The following is a 22375-nucleotide window of genomic DNA, read 5'->3' on the forward strand; positions in this document are numbered from 1 at the left end:
TGAAAACAATCCAAACGGACTTACCATCCATTACCATCCATTTTTGATTAGAAAGCCTCAAGATCAAGAAATTAAAATATTATTTCTAACTTCTGTACCATCTGTAGCAACTGGACCACAAATGAAATATGCTGATTCTAGACTCAACTTTATCCGCAGCTTTCTACATAACAAAAATGTTCCTCATTTGTTAAGTGGAAGTGGGCAGGGGGTTAGTAGCATTTATTTTAATGATGAACATTTGTAGTTGTGGACTTCCTGGAGCTCCCACAATTCAGGAGAATTAAGAAACAGAACCAGATGAAGATTAGGATAAGTGGGATTTTTTTTTTTTTAATGTGTATCTGCAAAGCCAGCCTCATGCTGTCTTCACCCCCAAAATTCTTCTATATCCCTTCTCACTCCCTGTACTTACTTACACATAAGTTTCCCCCTTGATTGGACTATAGCAGGTAGCCAACCCTACCATAAAAGAATTTAAAAGTCAAATGTTGACCGGAGAATACTCTTGCTCTGCTAAACCAGAACAAAATCAGTGGCTTAAAAGGTTATCTAGATGTGGGTCTGTGTCTGCCCTCACAGTTCCTTAAGCTAAGAATTTACTGTTTGGAAGGTCACAGAGTCCACCATGTCAAAATCTAAACTCAGTCACATTTAAATCCCCCCTTCATGTTTTATTTTCTGCAAGCATATTAGGATTTTTATCATCTTCCGTAGTTGAAATAGCAGTGCCTAACTAATCAAGAACTTGCACTTCTTCACAAGCAGGAAAAAAAAGAGATAAAAAGGTTAAGGACAACTTTTATTGCTACCAGAGGCTTTTATCATCAGTACATGGTTCTGACTGCAGTACCTTCTTCAGGCTGCACAGGGAGCTCAGGACCCAGAAGTCATGAAGAGAAATACAGGTAGGCTGGGGAGGCAGGGGGATTAACTTTTATCAAGAAAATCCTAATAGCTTAACATAAAACTAGGGTACTGAATTCAGTTATTACATGTTACAGACCCAAATCATAGAGCTGCCCCAACATCTAGACAGTCTCTCCTACTGATTATAAATGAGTCAACTGAACAGTTTCTTTAAAATCTAATTTTAGTTGTTACATGTTTCTTTGGTGAGCACCTGGATATATTAACTTTATCACAAATTCTATTATACAAATGTCAAAAATGCTTCCAGCAAATCTTAAGAGTGTCCTAATCACATGCCACTTTTAAGCTTCAATTTAAAGATAAAAATGAAAATATTAATTTTGTTTCCAAACTCTAGAAACTGAAAGGAGACAAACAAAAATCAACATGGTAATGGGAGTTCTTTTTCTGTTACCAACTCTGATTCATAGGCAATTTTGAAGTACCTTTTTCAGATTAAGTTGAATTTGAATCATGGATTAAACATGGCTGTCACTGAAATAATTTGCTCACTAAATTGCTAAAAATAAATTTTCAGGGTTTCCTCATCAGTGGAAGTCAGGCTATAGGTCAACATGCATAAAATTCATTTAGTATTCAAAGAAGCAGCAAGCAAAAGCAAGAGGAAAATTAAATCAGGATTCTGGAACAAGGTTTGCTAGCTAGGAATTCTGGAACTTAAAAAAAAAACACTGAACGTGAATTTCTGACACAGGGTAATCTACATTACATTTTAGCAGAGAAAAGGGTGGAACTGACAAACACTACAAAGAAATTTTTTACTTAAAAATTTTTTGATCTTGAATTTTACACTTTTTTTGGTCTTTAAGTGCTTAAATAATGTTGAATTATAATTAGCCATACAAGTCAACAGGTTTTTTTTTTTTTTTTCTGGCTCATTTCGAATCAGCCTGGTAAGGTATATACCTTTATACAGCCTATCCTGTTTTCCATGTTCCCATTCTCACAGTAGTCTACCTTAGTTTGCACTAGAAGGTAACACCTGGAGCTACATGACAGAAACAGGCTGCAAAGGTGGACAAGGGGAAGTATGTCCCTCTTGCCTTGATAAATCAGTGCCACACACAGAACCCACATTTTCTGAAGCATTATCTTCATTATAGAGCCGTTTGATCCCATCATAGAAGTCGTCCACTTCCATTTCCTCTACTTTGCGTTTAGCAGAGGTATGCTTGCACCCATTGGCAGCTGGGAGATGACGGTAGAAGGCTGCTGTACCTCTGACTGGCACTTCTGGTTTGCTGTTGTCCTTGGAGAAATCTGGGCCTGGGGCAGAGGAGGGATGTAATCTGAACACTCCTTTGTCACAGGTCACCAGGGTGTGCTTGAGGGGACGGTAGACATAAACGGAATTTAGAGGCAGAGAAGACTGCAGAGTAGAAAGGTGATGTGCCACAAGCTCCCGACAGTGGATCAACTGGGAGCTATCCATCTGAGCCCGGGGGAAAGAAAACACAACGTTGATAATTAATATAGGCCACTCTGTCTGTCGTCTTTGCTGGCCAGTTTTTCTCCCCGTGCCCTCTGCCCCCCAAGATTTCTCTCCCCACGTCTTTTACCTCAAACTTGTCTACTCCAGCCTACCTATCATTTTTAGAAATTGTGTCCAAATCTGTATTTGTATTATAAACTTCTTTGGAACTTGAATTCTTTATTTGCAATTGTATGCTGTACATCTTCATGAAAGCTGAAATTATTCTTTTTTGTTCACTGCTATATATTCTAACATATGCTTTTGTTCAGTCTATTTCCCCTGTCTAGAAGGCCTTTCACCCTACCCTCTTTGCCTCTTCCAACCTCCTTAGTGAAGACCAAGGTATAGATAAACATAAAATCCATTAAGCATTTAAAGAATCAGACAGAGGCACGAAAAAATTTAAATAAGGGATGGGGAAAGGCTGGCTAAGAATTTTGAACAACTTAAGTATTATTTTGTTTTTAAAACAGTAAATGGGAACCTTTGACAAGTTATATTTTTGTAGAAAACAGCAGAATTGACAACAATAAGAAAAAACATTCTTGCTAATGTTTTTAATTTGGGAGTTTCACTAATTCCTTCTTATCCTTCAGGATAATTCAGGTATCAGTCCTTTCGGAAGCCACCCCCTTGACTCCCCTTAACCCGCCGACAAACCCAAATTTCAGGGTCATCTGTTTTTGTATCAACCTGTCATCATACTTACCACACTGTATTAGAATAATCTATTTATGCTTTTCTACTATAGACTACAAGATCCCAAGAGGTAGGCACTGTATCATGTTCTTTTTTTTTTTTTTTTTTTTTTTTTTGCGGTACGTGGGCTTCTCACTGTTGTGGCCTCTCCCCTTGTGGAGCACAGGCTCCGCGGCATGTGGGATCTTCCCGGACCGGGGCACGAACCCGCATCCCCTGCATCGGCAGGTGGACTCTCAACCACTGCGCCACCAGGGAAGCCCTCATGTTCATTTTTATTCCCTAAGTTTCTAGCACCAATGACTGTACCTGGAAGGCCCTCAAAATCTTACTTGTGATAGAGTCCAATTAGTTGCTCTTTGCCTTACTTTCCCTGCAATTATAGCTCTAGTCAGAATTCCTCTAGCAACATATATTTCTCCCTATTCAAATTTCTTTAGCGGCACCCCAAGTGCCTGTCGGAAATCTAACCTCTTCAGCTTGGTATTAAGAAGGCTCTTCACAATCTGACCCACCCTTTTCCAGCCTTATTTCCTCCTACCATATCCCAATTTGTGCTCTACATTCCTGCCAAACAGCCCTGCTCTCTACTCTGCACAAATCTTGCCCTTTCTTACTTTACCCTTGCTCATCCTGTTTCTACATGTTGAAACTGTATTACGTATTCCTTCCAGGTCTGGCTAACTGATGCCACCTCCAGGAAGCCTATCTTGACTATTTAACTATTGGGGATCACTTTCCAGTCTTATATATTCTTTATATAATCAATTCTTATTCATACCTATAAAACCTGTAGCACACAGCATGACTTTGCAATACCACAGAGAAAATAAGGAAAATAACATGCTCTGCAAGAACATATTTGGCGACAAAATTATTTTTATCTCTAAATAATACTTATTACTTGTCACCCAGGAAAGTATCAGTGGAAAGGAAGACGAAAGGCTGGTGTTAGTCATCACGTAGTACAAAGGTAAAAATGTCTGAAGTTGTCAGAAACTATACCCGAAAATGACCATTTTTAATATCTACTATTTTGTTCACTAATTTTTTTCCCCTAGTTTGAAAGGCACTAGATAACACCCTAACAAACAGGTAAGACATTATTAACTAGTATTAGAATTTCTTTTCCTCTCTCAAAAACAATGGAACAAAGCACACAGGATAGGGATGGGGCTTCAAAGTTCTTTAGGGCAACTGGTATTCTAGGCCAGGTACCACGCTTCTTCAAAAAGCCTACAAAAGAGAGGTAACAGAAAAAAAGACAGGAATTGGGAAGTGAAAAGAAGGCTACAGGGTAAAAATTATGATAAGTACCTAGGTTTAATGAACTGTTCTTTAACGAATGATACTTAATGGCCTAGAAAAGTAAAAATATCACAAATATTCTAAGGCCTTGATCACTGGGCACAGTATCACAGAAGAATCCTGAAAAAAGACATGTATTTCAAGTAAAAGGAAGACTATTTATGTCACTATAAACTTCCTCTGTGAAAATAGTACGTAAATAGGGAGTTCTATTTATAGGTGAGGACTGGCAGAAAATGGGGCTGGAAAGACAATGAAGATTATGCAAACCAATACCATCTAATGAACTCTACTTCCACCCAAGTTAAGTCCTTTGTCTAAAATAATGCATCAAAATAAATTTCTTCTAATCTACTACAACCTAAATTTGTTCTAAGAAAAAAAATAATATGGTCCTCATTGAGATACAGTGGAGGAAACAAAGTAAGCACATATACTGGAATTACTGCAACTTTAGACACCAGACTAGTCCTCTAATGAAATTGTTATAAAAAGATTTAAAACGAACTTGTTCTGACTGCAGTGTCAAGAGAACATTTAACTATCTCCCCAAATTCAAATATGGTAACCATTTTAAAGCATCCCCTGCAACAACAAACAGAACTATAATATAGCTCACCAAGGAGGTAGGGTAAATAGCATTGAAAGTTTGCAGAGCAGACATCCAAGTAGGTTACTGATGGGAAGAGGGGATCAGAACAGCATGATGTAATTGGTTCAGATGGACCCATAAGGTTCAATGGACAGCATAAAGCACTGCAAATACTGTGCAGTGCAGTTAAGTAGTCTGACTTCAAGCACCTTTAAGAAGAACTAGAAGACCCAGGTGGGGAAGGTCTGCTTCCTTAACTCCATACTCTAATTTTAAACTACACCACAGCAGAAACATCTACTTTGACTAGTGGCTGACTAGGGACTAGGAAGACCACACTTATCTGGGTAGATTTAACATCCTGAGATAATCAAGGTGGACCACATCAGTCAGAAAGAGGAGAACATGAGTATAACCACAGAAGCAGAGCAATGAGAGAAGGGGTAAGAGCAAAGAGAGGGTTAGCTATCCCAGAATGATGATCAACAACAGGTAGCAAAAGAGATAAGAGGGGTGGTGATGGGGGCGGTGGAGTGGGGAGTGAGGGGACAGGGAGGGACAAGAGGAAGCTTGCCTTTCAAACCAGGGAACACTCACTGTACTTCGTCTGAAGTCCAGAGGGAACATAGGCAGAGTTGGTCATAGTGGGCCCCCTCACAGCATGAGATGTCTATGATGGACCATTAAGCAGTCCTCTCAAACCAGGACCCTGGGAAACATGTCAGAAGTAATTCCAGCATGATCTTACCATCTGATGCAAGAATTTCCTAAACTAGAACCAGAAATCCAGAAGAAACATCTGATATTACTATGGCCTTGTCATGGTCTTATTACAATAAGATATTAGACTTGGTGTTCCTACATGAACACAGGTGAACTTAGCAAAGACAACTGAGTCTTAAAGAATAAGGAGCCACTCAGATTTGGGTCACGAGGGTTTCATAGAATTGCTAAAACCAAGTCTCAAAATCTCTGAAGTTCTGTGACCTTACTTGTTTTAAACTGTTCTTCCTCATTATAACTTGACTACTACATGAAGCAGAGACTTTTTAGAATCACTGTATCCCCAACGCCTTGATCATAGATTTCTCAATAAATGTCTGTGGAATATAACTATATACATATACAAGAGAAAGGAACACTGGTTTTCAAACTATGTCCAAATAGCTTATGAAAGGGAAGAGGCCATGTTGAATAGGACTGCATCTGATAGGCCTGTGCCCCAAACACACATTACAAAGTAATACTTTACTACTTAGGATTTGGGGATTGTGTGTGTAGAAGATTTTGTTGGGGGTGGGGGAAGGGTTCCAGTTCTAAAGGAAACTCTTAAAACCACTGGACTAGAATCTTCAAGGTTTCTGTGGTACGGAAAAAGCACTGGGGTATTTTTTAGTTTTCTTTGCTACTAATACTAAGTTCTGTGTGTCTCTGAGAAAGTCCCAAGTTCCCTGGACTGTAGCTATAAAATAAAGGAGTTGAATGATATGATTTCTAAGAAGGTTCCTTCAAATTCCAAGCTTATAATAATACTTGGGGAAAACAGTTTCAGTGAGCACTTTCTTCTAGCACCAGAAGACTTATAAAAGAGAATAAGCAGATTCTCTAGTGTTCTTCAGTAGAGAACAAGCCCTCAAAGCTGCAGAATATACATGCTATTTACATTCTTACTATTTATGCTTCGAAGCCTGTCCTTTCTCTGTGACATGACTCTAAATAACATTCAATGAAACAAATCAGAATAACTACTGCCAAATGAGAATAAATAGGGACATATATATTTAAAGGGAAAGTAGGTTCATAAGTCCTTTATGGACTCAGTTGGCCGAGTATGGTTTGCAGCAGATCTAAACTTGTAGGTTCTATTTGGTGACATGAATAGAAGCAATAAGGATTCTCTCCAAGTTGCTGCTAACACACAGCACCATTACTAATTTTTCATTTGAACGAGAATTTTCTCCACTAAACTTTCACTTTTTATATAGACAGTTGATAAAAATTTAACTGACTGCTAACATTTTGTATCAATTTGAAGATATAAGTTATTAAACAATCTGAAGCAAGAGTGAGAACTACCAGAACTTCAGAAAGTCCTGGAACTTCAGGAATATAGTTTCTATTTGCCAAATACTTCCCTCTCTAGCCAACAATAAATTATGTGCTTGTCTAAAAAAGTAACTTCTTGCAATTTATGTTCTTGACTTTTATAAAATGAGTAAGTCAGAAGTACTATAATGAAACCTACAAATATAGCTAGGAATGTTCTTCATACAAAACTAATGGAGAATATATTATCAAGAATCTTACTAACTTTTAAAGTAATCTAGAAGGGATGAAAAGAATCAAGAAAATACTATCTAAGCTTTAAAAAAGGAAAAAGACATCTAACACATATATTTAAAGTGTGTAAAACTATACTCTTCTCTACTCTTAAAAACGAGTTGCCATTACAAGATTAAAATGTCTCTTAGTTTTATAACTATCTGCTAACCCTATGTATCCCAATAGGAGAAAAATTTTTAAATGAACACTATTTAATTAGACTGACACCTACCTGTGCTTTCTGAAGCAGTTCAATTGTAAGAGGAAGCCAATCAGGAATGAGTTTCTCCATTTCCAAACTAACCATGGCCAGGGCAAGCATGGATCCTTTGAATTGCAGAAGTTGGCTGCAGGCCATACAGTGAAGTAATTGCTTGGTAAGGACTGCCAAATGTTGAGATGGGCTCAGTTTGGGCAAACTAAAAAGTAACTGAGGCCTAGTTGACACTGCAATGGCATGGAACTAAAAAAATAAAATCACAAGAACATCATTCTAGTTTTACTCAAATGTCTAGAAAAGCTATATACAGAAACTGATGTAACCTCAGGTATTACTCAATTTCTAAGTTTGCAATTTTAGCTTCAATGATTTGACATATACCCCAATTTCTCATTTTTCCTTGGCTAATTGCAATAATTTTCCTTTTCCTAAAAATCAGAACAACAACAACAAAAATGAGTGGGCAATCTACTTTTCAAATTACTGAAATAGGACTACACATTCAAGTAAGAAACTAAAAGATTTCAGGTATATTTACAATGTGAAGAAAATCCAATGGTGTGGCTGTGTGAAGATCCCAATTCAACTTATCCAGAATAATTCTCTCCATCCTCAGAATTTCAGACGAAGAACATCCACAGAAACTATCTCTTGCTAACACCTTCAGTACTGGTATTCTCTATCCAAAGCAAAGGGGGATGGGGCAGGAGGACAGGACAGAAAAAAATAAACTCATTTTTCAGTTTTTGTTTTGGTAAACAGAAAACAATAAAAGGATAATTTCAAAAAAGAGACATGACTAATCTTTAAAGGAAAATATTTACCTCGTCTTCCTCAACAGTCTTGGCAGCTAGGAAAAAACAGCTGATTGCAATACAACTCAGGTATTTTGGGTGGGCCTAAAATGGGGAAGAGAGAAAAAGCAACTTCAGTGATTCTTCAAAAAGTTAAGAGTTAAAATTCACAATTCTATGGAATTCAATTAATCTGATTCCTACGCATTGTTTTATTTATTTATTGCACACAATTCTACGGAATTCAATTAATCTGATTCCTACGCATCTATCTATCTATCTATCTACCTATCTATCTATCTATCTATCTATCTATGGCTGTGTTGGGTCTTCGTTTCTGTGCGAGGGCTTTCTCTAGTTGTGGCAAGCGGGGGCCACTCTTCATCGCAGTGCGTGGGCCTCTCACTATCGCGGCCTCTCTTGTTGCGGAGCCCAGGCTCCAGACGCACAGGCTCAGTAATTGTGGCTCACGGGCCCAGTTGCTCCGCGGCATGTGGGGTCTTCCCAGACCAGGGCTCGAACCCGTGTCCCCTGCATTGGCAGGCAGATTCTCAACCACTGCGCCACCAAGGAAGCCCCCCTACCCTGCTTTCTAAGATCAGAGCTAACTTTTAACTTCATAACCTCAGCCTTATTATACTCTATGAAATACTAAGACCATTCCATTGTTGGAAGTTCAACCAATGCTAGTTAGCCAAAGTTAATTTCTATCCAGCAGAGATGAGCTTGATTTTAGAAGGTATTTTTTTATTTAATAAAATTCCCCAAATTAAAAATATATTTGTGTATTTTTTAAGCTAGTTTTATTCTCTTTGCCTGTTATATCAGTTAGATTAACATACTAGGTGTTAGGGGAATTAAAGAGAAAGAAGGGAAAATAAAATGAAAGCTATTAATATATTTCACATGCTTTAAAAAATTATAGGATGCTAGCAGATGAAATTTTCTAATTAAATGTTCACCCAAAAAATTATATATTCAAGATCCATGATAAGAATGAAAGGCTCCTAAATATATACATAACCAAATTAGTGGGGAAAAAACCTTTCTTGGGTTTGGCACCCATAGGAGGGCTTGAATTTGCCATTTTCCTTATCTATAATAAGTAGGCACACTTTCTACGTCATTGGTAAAATAAGGGTTTGCCAACCCAGCATCAGAATCCAATTTTAAATAATCAGGACAGGGATTTCCCTGGCGGTCCAATGGTTAGGATTTGGTGCTTTCACTGTCATGGCCTGGGTTCAATCCCTGGTCGGGGTACTAAGATCCCGCAGCCGCTCGGTGCAGCCAAATAAATAATCATGATAATTTAGTCCAATTATATTGAATGACACAGAGATAAGTTATATAACACAAAGAAAACCTGTTTCAACATTTATTTTATACCTAAATATTACATTCCCATGAAGCCTTGGGGAAGGCTTCTGATGACCAGAGTATGGCCTTGATTAATTTTTTAATAAACATGCCAACCAGTGACCATTGTGCCTTGGTATAAGTGGCAGACTGTCTAGGAATCTTCCAATTCTCTGCCCGTATGAGAAATAAAAGCTAGTTCAATACTATCAATGTTTTTAAATAATCATTAATATTAATCAGAATATTACTGTTTAGAAAGCACTGACATAAATATATTTTCTTTTACAGATGAGAAAACAGTCTCAGAGGTTAATGGACACCACACAAGTGATACAGAAAGTGAAGTCAGATCTTGTTGCTAAGACAGTTTTCCAGGTTCCCATGTATACAACATATCAAAACCATATCCCTGAGGTAATCAGAGTTCATTACAAAGAAAAGAGTCCAACAGTTAACAACTTTGGGTAGGAAATGCAACCCCCAAATCAAGGGCACCAATAATAAATTTAGTACTGAAAAGAATCCCAACAGCAAATATATGGGTGTGTGTTTTTTAAACAAACAGTAGTTCTCAATCCTGTATGTATACCAGAATCATCTGTGTAGTTTGTTTTTGTTTATTTAAATACAGATGTCCAGATCTCACCTACTAGAGATTCAGATTCAGTTAAGTCTGGGATAGGGCTCGAGGTCTATTATTTTTAAAGAATTTCATAGTACCTTCTTCTGCACCGCTGGGATTGAGGTTCCATTCACTGTTGCAGCCCTTTAATAGTCTGCTTTAAGCACCTTTAAACTATGAATACATTTTAGATGAATTGTTTCAATGCAGATTAACCATATCTAAGTATCTGATGCTAGTAGCATGATAGGACCCATTAAATAAGCAGTATGAAAGAAATGATATTTTACTTGGCAAAATTCTCTAATTGTTCCCGAAGCTTCCCCTAAATCTGTTTAAACTGTTTAATAATAAGGCCAGTAAAAATCTTCTCTATGATAGAAGCTACAACAAGTCCATTAAAAGTTTTGAGGAATATACAACCCAAGAAACGACACTAACCTCAAATGCATCTCTGTGAAAGGGAGATTAGCTATAGTAGGGGACTAGGGAGAAGGGAGGGGACTTGATGCTGAGATAAATGTAGGCATCTCACATAACCCAGACTTCAGGCAATTAGTATCATTATAATTTAAGTTTCTTTACTCTCAAAAGTAGAAGTCTGAAACACAGAAAGGTAACTTGAGTGGCCATCCAAATTCTTCCACTCCGTAATTCTTTGGCTTCTATTTTTTTATACCTAATAACAAAGAATATGGTACCCTCAGCACTGAAGACATCATTCCTGCAGCTACATATTCCTAGGCATACAAATAACAACTGAATTGCTTTTCATGCCTTGCTATTGAATAAATGCTGACTTTCTGCTGTAAATCTGTTGTGGGCCTACTATGACTGATTTCACATACTATAACCAACAATATATTATAGCAATAGGGACAACATAAAACTTACCTGTAATGCTGCCATTTAACAAAAATACAACGAAGTTATTTTATGACAGTTCAGTTCATCTTGTTATACTCCTCTAGAAAGTATTTATATATTGTTCAGAAAACTACACAAAAGGGATTCAATAAATAAGTAGTGACAGAGAAAAATATGCAATAGGCTTATACTTTTCTAGTCTGATTCACTGTTCACAACTAGTACTCAATGTGTTAAAAAGATGACTGAACACTTTGCCAATGCTATATGGTTTGTATTAAAATCAAGAGATCAAAACTTTCATAGGTTAAGTATAAGTTACGAATACTCGTAGCCAAAAGAAAACTACAGAATATAATTAGAAACATTTCCGAAAACTTAAAGCAATAGCTTATAAGTATATATATAATCTTTAGGAAGGTTTTCCACTCCTTCCCACTTTGTAGAATGTTTTACTAATAGTCCCTGGTGTAGCATATAAACCCTCAAAAAAGAAGTTGTATGTAAGTGTATTCTAAAATATTTACCTTTACAGTAGCTAAGAACCTGTCCAAAAGACTGCTAGCCAGAGCAAATGTTTCTGGGTAAAGGTTGAATTGGTACTTGAGTTTGGCCAGCCACTGAATCACTTCATCTCTCTGGGATGGAGAAACATTCTATAAGGGAACAATTAAAAAATAAAAGAGAACAAGTAAAGTTTCAAGTTATCATCAAGGATATGTTTGTAATTCTTGTTTATAAAAGGTTAGCAAATGCTATGGAATATGTGTTTATACGTTAAAAAATGTTTTTAAGTTTATTCAAAATCTATCAAACTTGAGATAAATGAAGATAAAACCTTATGTACTAGTTATAGCATTTAATATCAATATCCAATATTCTCTTATTTATTAAATAAAATTTTCACAATGTCATCTCACTATATATCTATACTTTAATTAAATTGAGATTTTAAAGTTTAGGTAACACTAATATCAACTGACAGTAATTTTGGAAGTAAGTTTTCTTAATTCTTGAGAATAAGAAAATATACTGAATTTCTTTCTAAGGCAGCAAATAGCCATTAAACTATTTTAGGAAACACAAATGGACTATGATAACAGAATGATAGTCCATTAAAAACAAAACTAAAGTCAAGAGGAATAAATGAAAAATATCAGGAATAAGAGACAAATTACACATTTAAAGATGATGAAAGAATACTGAAGGGGAAATTAACCTGAACCAACTTATCATTACAAAGATCACTGCACAAACACTAAACATTATAGGTGTTTTAATCTTCCAACATATTATTTTTAACTGCTGGATATAGGCTTAATTTTTAAAAGGTACACACTTTAAAGCAGTATTTAACGATTTACTCTTTGTAAGCACCATAAAAAACAAAACAAACCTAGTAATACTTAATCTACTACTAATAAATAAAATACATCTATGTAAGTACTACTTCTGCCAGGTAAGCACAACAAAGTACAGAAATAACTCTGTGATTAGTGGAAAAGACTATTTTCAATAAGTTGAGAGTTCCAGACAAGTTAAGGTTTAATCTAAGCACTGCAGGATTTATCATCATAACCATTTTGGATAGAAATCTCTTTAAAAATAAATATAATACTTATCTCATTCCTCAGAAAGTACAGAGACCACAGCTTAAACCTTTTTCCTGATCATTCAGGGTCAACTTTATGAAATTAATTCCTATATCACAGAAAGATGCCTCAAGAGCTACTAAAGCATGAAGGGCTGTACATCTTGACAATATATCTCCTCAAACAGGTATTTCAGTTGGAATTTCTTCTCTCCTTCCTCTTGGCTCTCTTTAGTTTTGTAAGGAATAAACACCTTGATGATCATTATAATCTCTACTATTGCACTGGCTAGTTTCTCTTATTTTATTCCAACTCCTCTTTCTGTCAGTTTTCAGCTTTGACACAACAAAATAAAGTGTTTCTGTGTTGGCCAAACCAACTAATCACACACATAATTTTTATATTTAGCTCTAAACTCAGTTATAACTGGTATTTTAGAAGGTTAACTGCCATACATTCACCTTCTGGTCAATTCCTTTTGTCAAATAAAGATTGATTCTAGAATACTGCACAAGAAATACTGAGAAGAAAATAAGATAAAGATGGCTTACAACCTCTTATATTTACATCTCACCACCAAGCTGGTGTTAAGACTATGAACAATAATCTGAAAATATCTGACAATCAAGACATTTAACTGAGTTCATATTAATGAACATTAAGTGTCGATCATATGATAGGTCATGGGGATACAATGAAGAATGAACTCTGGGACTTCCCTGGTGGCACGGTGGTTAAGAATCTGCCTGCCAATGCAGGGGACGTGGGTCCGATCCCTGGTCCAGGAAGATCCCACATGCCGCGGAGCAACTAAGCCTGTGCGCCACAACTACTGAGCCTGTGCTCTAGAGCCTGCGTGCCGCGACTACTTAGCAGGTGTGCTGCAATTACTGAAGCCCGCGTGCGTAGAGCCCATGCTCCGCAATAAGAGAAGCCACCGCAATGAGAAGCCCGCGCACCACAACTAAAGAAAGCCCGCGCGCAGCAACGAAGAACCAATGTAGCCAAGGGGGAAAAAAGAAAAGAATGAACTCCCTCTTTAAACTTTAAAATTTAAAGTCTCATGGTGAGGGAAAAAATCAGGAAATGTCAATAAAATATGGTAAGCATTAGAATAGAGGCATGCACAGGGTGCTAGCAGACCACACTGGAAGGGCACCTGGCCCAGTGTGGGAGTAGAGTAAAAGGCTCTTGAAGGAGACAGTAACTAACTTGTATCTTAAGAGTGAGGGGATGGGGGTGATCATTTGTGAGGCAAGGAAAAGAACCAAGTATTTTAAACCTGTGAACTTTACTCTGAAGGATAGGACCAATGTCAACCTGGAGGCAATAACCTACTGTTAAGCTCCTCAGATTTGCAAATAAAAATCAAGATGGATGGAAAAGACTGCTACAAAAAGATACTCTGACAACTTGTGAAACTAGTGATACAATTCAATGAATCAAAAAGAAACAATAAGTTTCTTTTGTTCATGGGACTGAGGTTGTGGGCTTGACAGGTTTGGGGTATATAGAGTAGCAGGGAACTGTATGTCCTGCAGAGACTATTATCCAACTTGACAAGAGGAAACTGGAGTTACGCTATTAAAGCCAGGAGTTGGATTCTCACTCTCACAAAAGGAGTCTGAAAAAGGCAGCAAAATACTATCTGGATTCTATGGCTTCTCCAAAGGTGGGAGGAAGCAGACACAGCCCTACAGCTAGTCCCTGGGTCAGACAGCTCTTAGTATGGTCATTGGTTTTACAATATTCCATTTTCCATAGAGCCCTGAGGTGCTACTTTAAGAGCTGGACTAGGGGCCCCTAAGGGTCCCTGGGAACCAAGTGAAGCAATCACAAAACTATTAGATGGAGAAAGTTAAGTATTCAAGAGAAATTAAATTTCTACCAAGGTGAGCTTTTATCTAAAAGTGCCAAAAAAAAAAAAAAGAGTAATGTTAAGTAAGCCATCTGAACAATTCAATTACAAGGAAATAAAGTCATACAAGGAAAGGCAGATGGTGATACAATCTGATGAAACTGGGGACGCTTTTAGGGAGGTGAAAGAACAATGATCTAGAGTAGCAATGAGGAACAAAAACACCATTAATTCTACCTTCAGGTCAGAGATATAGGAGAAAAAAAAATCCCTAAATAACAGATTATATTATGTAATGTGACTATCTGGTGTTTGACATTAAACAAATATAAAACACAAACATATAACTGCAAGCAGTCCCACAGAAGATGGACATAATGTTCTGTAAGTATGTGTGTATGTAACACAAGGGAACACAGTTAAATAGAGATTTCCATACCATATTTATAACTAAATGATATAACTTATGTAAAACACACAGAATGCAAAAGGCACTTAAATATTAGTTTTGTCCTTTCCCTCCTCTAAAAATACCTGGTACTCTGTGATGCCAGAAAAAACAAATTTACAAAATATTACATATAAATAATTATCTTAAACCAGTTATAATGCAATTAGTTATGAAAGAGATCATGACAATCTTTGGACTTTAACTTATATTAAAATTTTGAGAATAGAGCCAAGAAAGCATTGTTGCACAGCTAGTATTATCAACACTAGCCAAAACTAACAATAACCAAAAACACCCCACAGAAGATAATGGTTTGAGAAGACTCACTCTTAAGTGAAGGGATACTGATCCTAAGATCACTTTTTCAAATCAATTCAAACCTGCACTGAACAGTAATATTATCAGAATAGCTTTAAACAATTAAGTTCTGTGCATAAGTAATCCCATCAGGGAGGGAGGGAGGGGGGAAGGAAGGAGGTCTGCCTACCCCAGATAGTATTCCCTGATCAAGGGATCTGTTTCCTCTTAAATGGATTTCTCAAATAGGGTTAAGAGAGTTCAGTAAATTGGTTGAACAACTAATTCCACAGAGAATTTATAATGGTTTGATTCAACCTGGTAAAACACAGGGCTTTATATTCCACGTGCTGCTATTCTGATAATTAAAACACAAATCTTCCCCAGCTTTAAACTCTAAAAGGTTCACCATTACCTCACAGATTAAGTATAACCCCCCAGGCATGGCATACAAATCCCTCTTTGACCTACCTCTCCAGCCTCACTCACCTTTCATCACTTTCTGCCTTAAAATTCATAACAGCAGTATTTGTATTTATGTTCTTCCTTGTTCCTGTAATGCTACTTACATCACTGCTCCTTTGCTCATACTGATCCCTCTGATTGGAACACACTCCCTCTCTTTTCCCTGCCTTATTATTTATCCTTTAAGAGATATTTCAATGGTCAGTCCCCATCAGATACTTTTCCCGATACGTCAGGCTACGTACCTTCCTGTGTTCCCACAGCATCTCTTGTCACAACTATTAAGTTCAACACTTCTTAAAAAATTACCTTACTGCTTTTGCCTATGACTGAGTAGGTAGCAGCAAACCTACACTCTAGCTGAGAACTAGAAAAGCTATTAACAACAGCAACAGAAAGGCATGAGAACTGCTAGGATAACCAGGCCTTGAGGAGCCAAGATTCTGGAGAGGAGGTAACAATAAGAGAGGAGTCAACACTCTGCACAGCTTCCCCTTTCAGGCATCTGCCCATCCTGTGAGTATGGCAAGAGGTGTAAAGTATAAGCAAAGAAACCAACAGAGCTTTGGGAGTCTTACAAGGCAAGAGACAAAATTTGGAGACTTGAGGAGCCAAGAACCTAGTGGGAAGAGGGAGGGTCAGAGATCTGAATGTGACACTCAGCTGACTTTCCTCTTAATTCATTTTCTGAATGAAATTCTGAAGTTGGGAAGGACAAGGATCTCAGAGGCTAAGCAGAAAGCCTTTGAAAAGCAAGAATGAGTTCAGGAGGAGTTTAGCACCCTTCAGGAATAAGGGGCACTAGTAAACACTCCAAGCTCTCAGCTGGAATCCTTGGCTACACTCTAGGAGTTGGGGGCAACCAGAGGTGATGAAGCCATAACCAACAGCAGCCTCCAATCAGCACAGTCCCTCAGTGGATTAAAGTGATTAACCTCCTCTTCAGTTTGCCCACCAGAGGGAAGACTGAACCATCCTGCAGAAAGATAGCACCTAGAGCCTCTACAATTTTTCATAATGTTCAGCAACCAATCAAAAATAACCAGGCATGGGCTTCCCTGGTGGCGCAGTGGTTGAGAGTCTGCCTGCCGATGCAGGGGACACGGGTTCGTGCCCCGGTCCGGGAAGATCCCACATGCCACGAAGCGGCTGGGCCCGTGAGCCATGGCTGCTGAGCCTGCGTGTCCGGAACCTGTGCTCCGCAACGGGAGAGGCCACAACAGTGAGAGGCCCGCGTACCCCCCCTCCAAAAAAAAAAAAAAAACAAACAGGCATGACAAGACAAAGAACTAAGTGATCAAAAACCAAGAGGAAAAAAAGGGGCAACAAAAAGATCTGTCTTTGAGTTACCAGAAAAGGACTTAATATACAAGTAAATAGACGATGGAAGACAGATGACAATTTTCATGAGAGAAATGAAATCCATAAAAAAATCCAAAAGGGAAATCCTAAAAGTGAAAAATACAACAACTCAAATTAAGAACCCAATACGGGACCTAACAACAAACTAGGCAAGGGTGGACAGCTATGCTTTGAGGAAAATTTATAGTTCTAAATGAATATATTAAAAAGAAGAAAACTGGAAAACCAATTATTTAAGCATCAAGATAAAGAACAGCAAATTATATAAAGAAAGTAGACAAAAATAACGAAAAAAGAGCAAAACTAAAAAAAAAAAAGACAAATGTATAATAGGGAAAATCAACAGAACTGAAAGACGGACAGACCTCTAGAAAGGGTGATTAAGAAAGAAAAAGCACAAATCAACTAAGAAATGAAAAAGGGAACAGCACTATGGACCCTTTAGATGTTAAAAAGAGGATATGAGTAGCTTTACACAAATAATTTGAAAATTTAGATGAAATGAATAAATTCCTTGAAAAACACAACTCACCAAAACTGAGATAAGATTTAAATGAAGACCTGATTAGCCTCGTATTTACCAAAGAAACGGGACTGATTATTAAATACTTTCCCACAAATAAATCTGTAGGCCCCAGTGGCTCTGTAGTAAAACATTCCAACATTTAAGAAATAATATTAATCTAAACAAACTGAGAGCACTGACAAAAAAAAAAAAAAAAAAAGCAGGAACACTTCCCAACTCATTTTACAAAGCCAGCATAACTTTACCATGAAAACTTGACAAAGGCATTACAAACCAATCTGACCCATGACCACAGATGCAAAACGCCTAACCAAAATATTAACAAAATCCAATGACGTGTAAAAATTCAACACCTATTCATGAAAAAAATCTCTTAGCAAACTAAGGCAGAGAAAGGAATTTCTTCATCTAATAAAGATTTAAAAATATATAGCAAATATTATAGTTAATGGTGAAATACTGAAAACTTTCTCCTCAAATTCAGACTTCAGCAGTGTTCTGGAAACCCTAGCTAATTCTGTAAAACAGAAATATAGAAATATAGAAAGTATAAGGACTGGAAAGAACTAAATAAAACCATGATTATTCACATTTGACATGACTGAGTATAATACGCAGAAAACCCTAAAGGCTTGGCATACTATTAGTAAGTTAATTTAGTATGGTCTATATAAAAATCTATTTTATTTCTATATACCAGCATATAGAAGCAAGCATGTAAAAAAATAAAAAATTTAAAACAATACCATTTGTAATAGCCTCAACAAGACTCACATACCCAGGAATAAACCTAAATCACCAAACGTTAAAAGAAACTGAAGACCATCTTTAAAGAAAAATGGAGAAATACTCTATGTCCGTGGAATAGAAGACTCATATTATAAACATATTAATTCTTCCCCAAATCAATCTACAGACCAAAACCCCACAATTTCTTTTTATTTTTCAAAAATTGACAACTATACTTAAAAATACATATGGAAGAACAAAGGTCTTAAAATAGCCTTAAATCTTAAAAAAAAGAACAAAGTTTATGCCACCAAAGGCTTATTATAATGCTACAATAACTGAGGCAGGGTGGTATTAAATAGAGGCAAACAGACCAATGATGAAAAAAGGGGCAAGAAACTAACCCACAAATGTATCTACTCATATACAGCAGTCACTTGATTAAAAACAAAAGTATATATCACGGGGGGACTTCCCTGGTGGTGCAGTGGCTAAGACTCCACGCTCCCAATGCAGGGGGCCCGGGTTTGACCCCTGGTCAGGAAACTAGATTCCCCATGCCGCAACTAAAAGATCCCACGTGCCGCAACAAGGATCCCGTAAGCGGCAACAAATATCCCACGTGCCACAACTAAGACCTGACACAGCCAAATAAAGAAAAAAAAAGTACATTGCAGGGCAGTGGCAAAAAATGTCTTTCTAATAAATGATACTGGTTTTCCATGTGGAGAAAAATTATTCTTGACTCCTCCTACTTCACACTATACCAAAAAGGAAAAACAAAATCCTATCTTCATTACCTTGGATTAGGCAAACTTTTTTTTTAGTATCTTTATTGGAGTATAATTGCTTTACAATGTTGTGTTAATTTCTTTTGTACAACAAAGTGAATCAGCTATATGTAGACATATATCCCCATATCTCCTCCCTCCTGAGCCTCCCTCCCACCCTTCCTATCCCACACCTCTAGGTCGTCACAAAGCATCGAGCTGATCTCCCCGTGCTATGCAGCAGCTTCCCACTAGCTATCTATTTTACATTTGGTAGTGTATATAGTCATGCTACTCTCTCATTTCGTCCCAGCTTCCCCTTCCCCCTGTGGTCCTCAAGTCCATTCTCTAAGTCTGCATCTTTATTCTTGCCCTGCCACTAGGTTCATCAGTACCACTTTTTTAGATTCCATGTATGTACGTTAGCATACGGTATTTGTTTTTCTCTTTCTGACTTACTCTGTATGACAGACTCTAGGTCCATCCACTTCATTACAAATAACTCAATTTCATTCCTTTTTATGGCTGAGGGATATTCCACTTTATATATGTGCCACACCTTTATCCATTCATCTGTCGATGGACATTTAGGTTGCTTCCATGTCCTGGCTATTGTAAATAGTGCTGCAATGAACACTGTGATACATGTATCTTTTTGAATTGTGGTTTTCTCAGGGTATATGCCCAGTAGTGGGACTGCTGGGTCATACAGTAGTTCTATTTTTAGTTTTTTAAGGAAGTCCATACTGTTCTCCACAGTGGCTATATCAACTTACATTCCCACCAACAGTGCAGGAGGGTTCCCTTTTCTCCACACCCTCTCCAGCATTTATTGTTTGTAGATTTTTTGATGATGGCCATTCTTACTGGTGTGAGGTGATACCTCATTGTGGCTTTGATTTGCATTTCTCTAATGATTAGTGATGTTGAGCATCTTTTCATGTGTTTGTTGGCAATCTGTATGTCTACTTTGGAGAAATGTCTATTTAGGTCTTCTGCCCATTTTTGGATTCAGTTGTTTGTTTTTTTGATATTGAGCTGCATGAGCTGCTTATGTATTTTGGAGATTAATCCTTTGTCAGTTAGGCAAACATTTCTTTAAAAGGACTAAGCAAAAAAATTTTTTTTGATAATTTGGTCATTAAAAATTAAGAACTTCTATTCATCAAAAGTCAACACAAATAGAGCTGAAGATATGTGTAATACACAGAGCCTGCAAAAGAAAGAACTCTTAACAATTTAAAAAGGAAGTCAATGGAACACAGGTGAAAGATTTGAACAGACATTTAACGAAGAAAGGATATCTAATGGCCAAATAAGCACATGAAAAGCTGCTGAATTTCATTAGTTATCAAGGAAATGCAAATTAAAACCCAATGTGATACTATAACACTCACCACGATAACTAAAATGAAAAATACAGACAATACCAAGGGTTGGCAAAGATGCAGAGGAACTTGGGACCTTCATACTCTGCTATAAGGGGTAAAAAAAAAAAAAAAATGTGGTGTAAAAGTGGTATAACAACTTTGGTAAGTAACACAATTGGTGGTATCTGCTAAACCTGAGTATACACATTTTCTAGGTTCTAGCAATTCTACCCCTAGAAATATACTCAACAGTAATGTACACATATGTTCAACAAAAGACAAGCACAATAAAAGACTCTAATGACCATCAACAGCAGAATGGATAAATGAATTCATATGATGGAATAATACATGGAAATGAGAATTAAATTAACTATGGCTACATGAAGTATGGATGCATCTTACACCAAAGAAAATTCTGAGCAAAGGAGGCCAGTACACACTTTATGATTCCATATATAAATATAATTCAAAACAAGGAAAAACTAATCTGTGATATTAGGATAATGGTTTCTTTATGGGGAGGGGATAGATGGTAGTAACTATAAGAGGACACAAGGAGGTGCTAGTAATGTGGTGGTTACACAGTGTTATTTTGTGAAAATTTATAGAGTTGTACACTTATGATCCATATACATATACTTTAAGAAACTGTTTACTTAAGGAAAAGAAACAAAACCTATGGGCAAAATAGATTTATTTGTTTACCAAGTCTACAGATGGTACAAAAAGGACAAAGTCAGTACATTACATAACAATCATAATTTTAAAGCCAGAAAAATGGGCCAGCATCAACAATTTGAAACTTAGTAAGAATAAATATGAAACAGTGCACCTAAGTTAAAATTTTTTAAAGTACACCTAGGATAAGGGAAACTCTGCTTAAAAGTAGAGACACAAAAACAACAAGGTTTTAAAAACAAGTTCAGTATAAGCCAACAACATGACACTGCTGCCAAAGCATAAAAATTTTTTTAATTTAGGGCTATATTAATGAAATTATCAAGCCAAGATAAAGTGAGGTAATAGTTTCACTTTACTGCTCATTAATGACCACAACTCAAATGTCACAATTTAAGAAACAAAGTAAATTAAAGAGCATACATAGAGAAAGAAAAACTGAGAGGCACAATCTTGTCAAATGAAAAATGGTTAAAGAACAAAGGATATTCAACCAGGAGAAGAGATGACTTTGCGAGCTTAACACCTGACTGTAAGTAGATAAAGGGCTATCATTTAAAATATAAAATGAATATTTTCTGTACTGCTCCAGCAGAGAGAACTAGAACCAGTAAGTAGCCACTAGAAAGAAGCAGTTTTCAGGTTCAATTCAGGAAAAACTTTCCAATAATTGATAGAGCTTTTCTATGGTGGAATGGACAAAGTATCCAAAGTAGAGGATCACTTATCCGAGATGTCAGAACTTACTTTTTAATTTTGTGGTTAGACTAAATCAGTGTTTCCCAAACCTAACACATATCAATAAAACTATGAAGTTTTTTAAAATACAAATTCCATAGTTGCCACCACAAGCAATGTAGGTCTGGGAGGGGCCTGGAATCTGTAAGAAGCCTCCTGGGTGATTCTAGTAGCCTAGTGGTTCAAGATCCTGTATTTGAAAACCACATAATTAGATGGCCTTTAAGGTTCCTTCTCAAAATTCTAATGGAAATCATCTTTATATAAACAGCTTGAGGCAAGGTTTACCTTTGTGTATCAAAAGCACTCTGTACATCAAAATAAATTGAGAATATCTGAAAAT

At 36.9% G+C, this 22375-nt stretch overlaps 1 protein-coding gene across 1 annotated transcript in view; it reads right to left on the minus strand.

The window, feature by feature from the left end:
- Positions 1-789: 789 nt before the first annotated feature.
- CCNI (cyclin I) overlaps positions 790-22375 on the minus strand; it is a 31638-nt gene continuing 10052 nt past the window's right edge. Inside the window, 5 exon segments of the mRNA XM_079700921.1 lie at positions 790-2365; positions 7561-7791; positions 8087-8227; positions 8373-8447; positions 11721-11849. Of these exon segments, the coding sequence (XP_079557047.1) occupies positions 1922-2365; positions 7561-7791; positions 8087-8227; positions 8373-8447; positions 11721-11849 (1020 nt within the window). The 3' untranslated portion in view covers positions 790-1921.

The sequence above is a fragment of the Hyperoodon ampullatus genome (assembly GCF_949752795.1).
Source record: "Hyperoodon ampullatus genome assembly, chromosome: 1".
In the NCBI taxonomy this organism is placed as follows: domain Eukaryota; kingdom Metazoa; phylum Chordata; class Mammalia; order Artiodactyla; family Ziphiidae; genus Hyperoodon; species Hyperoodon ampullatus.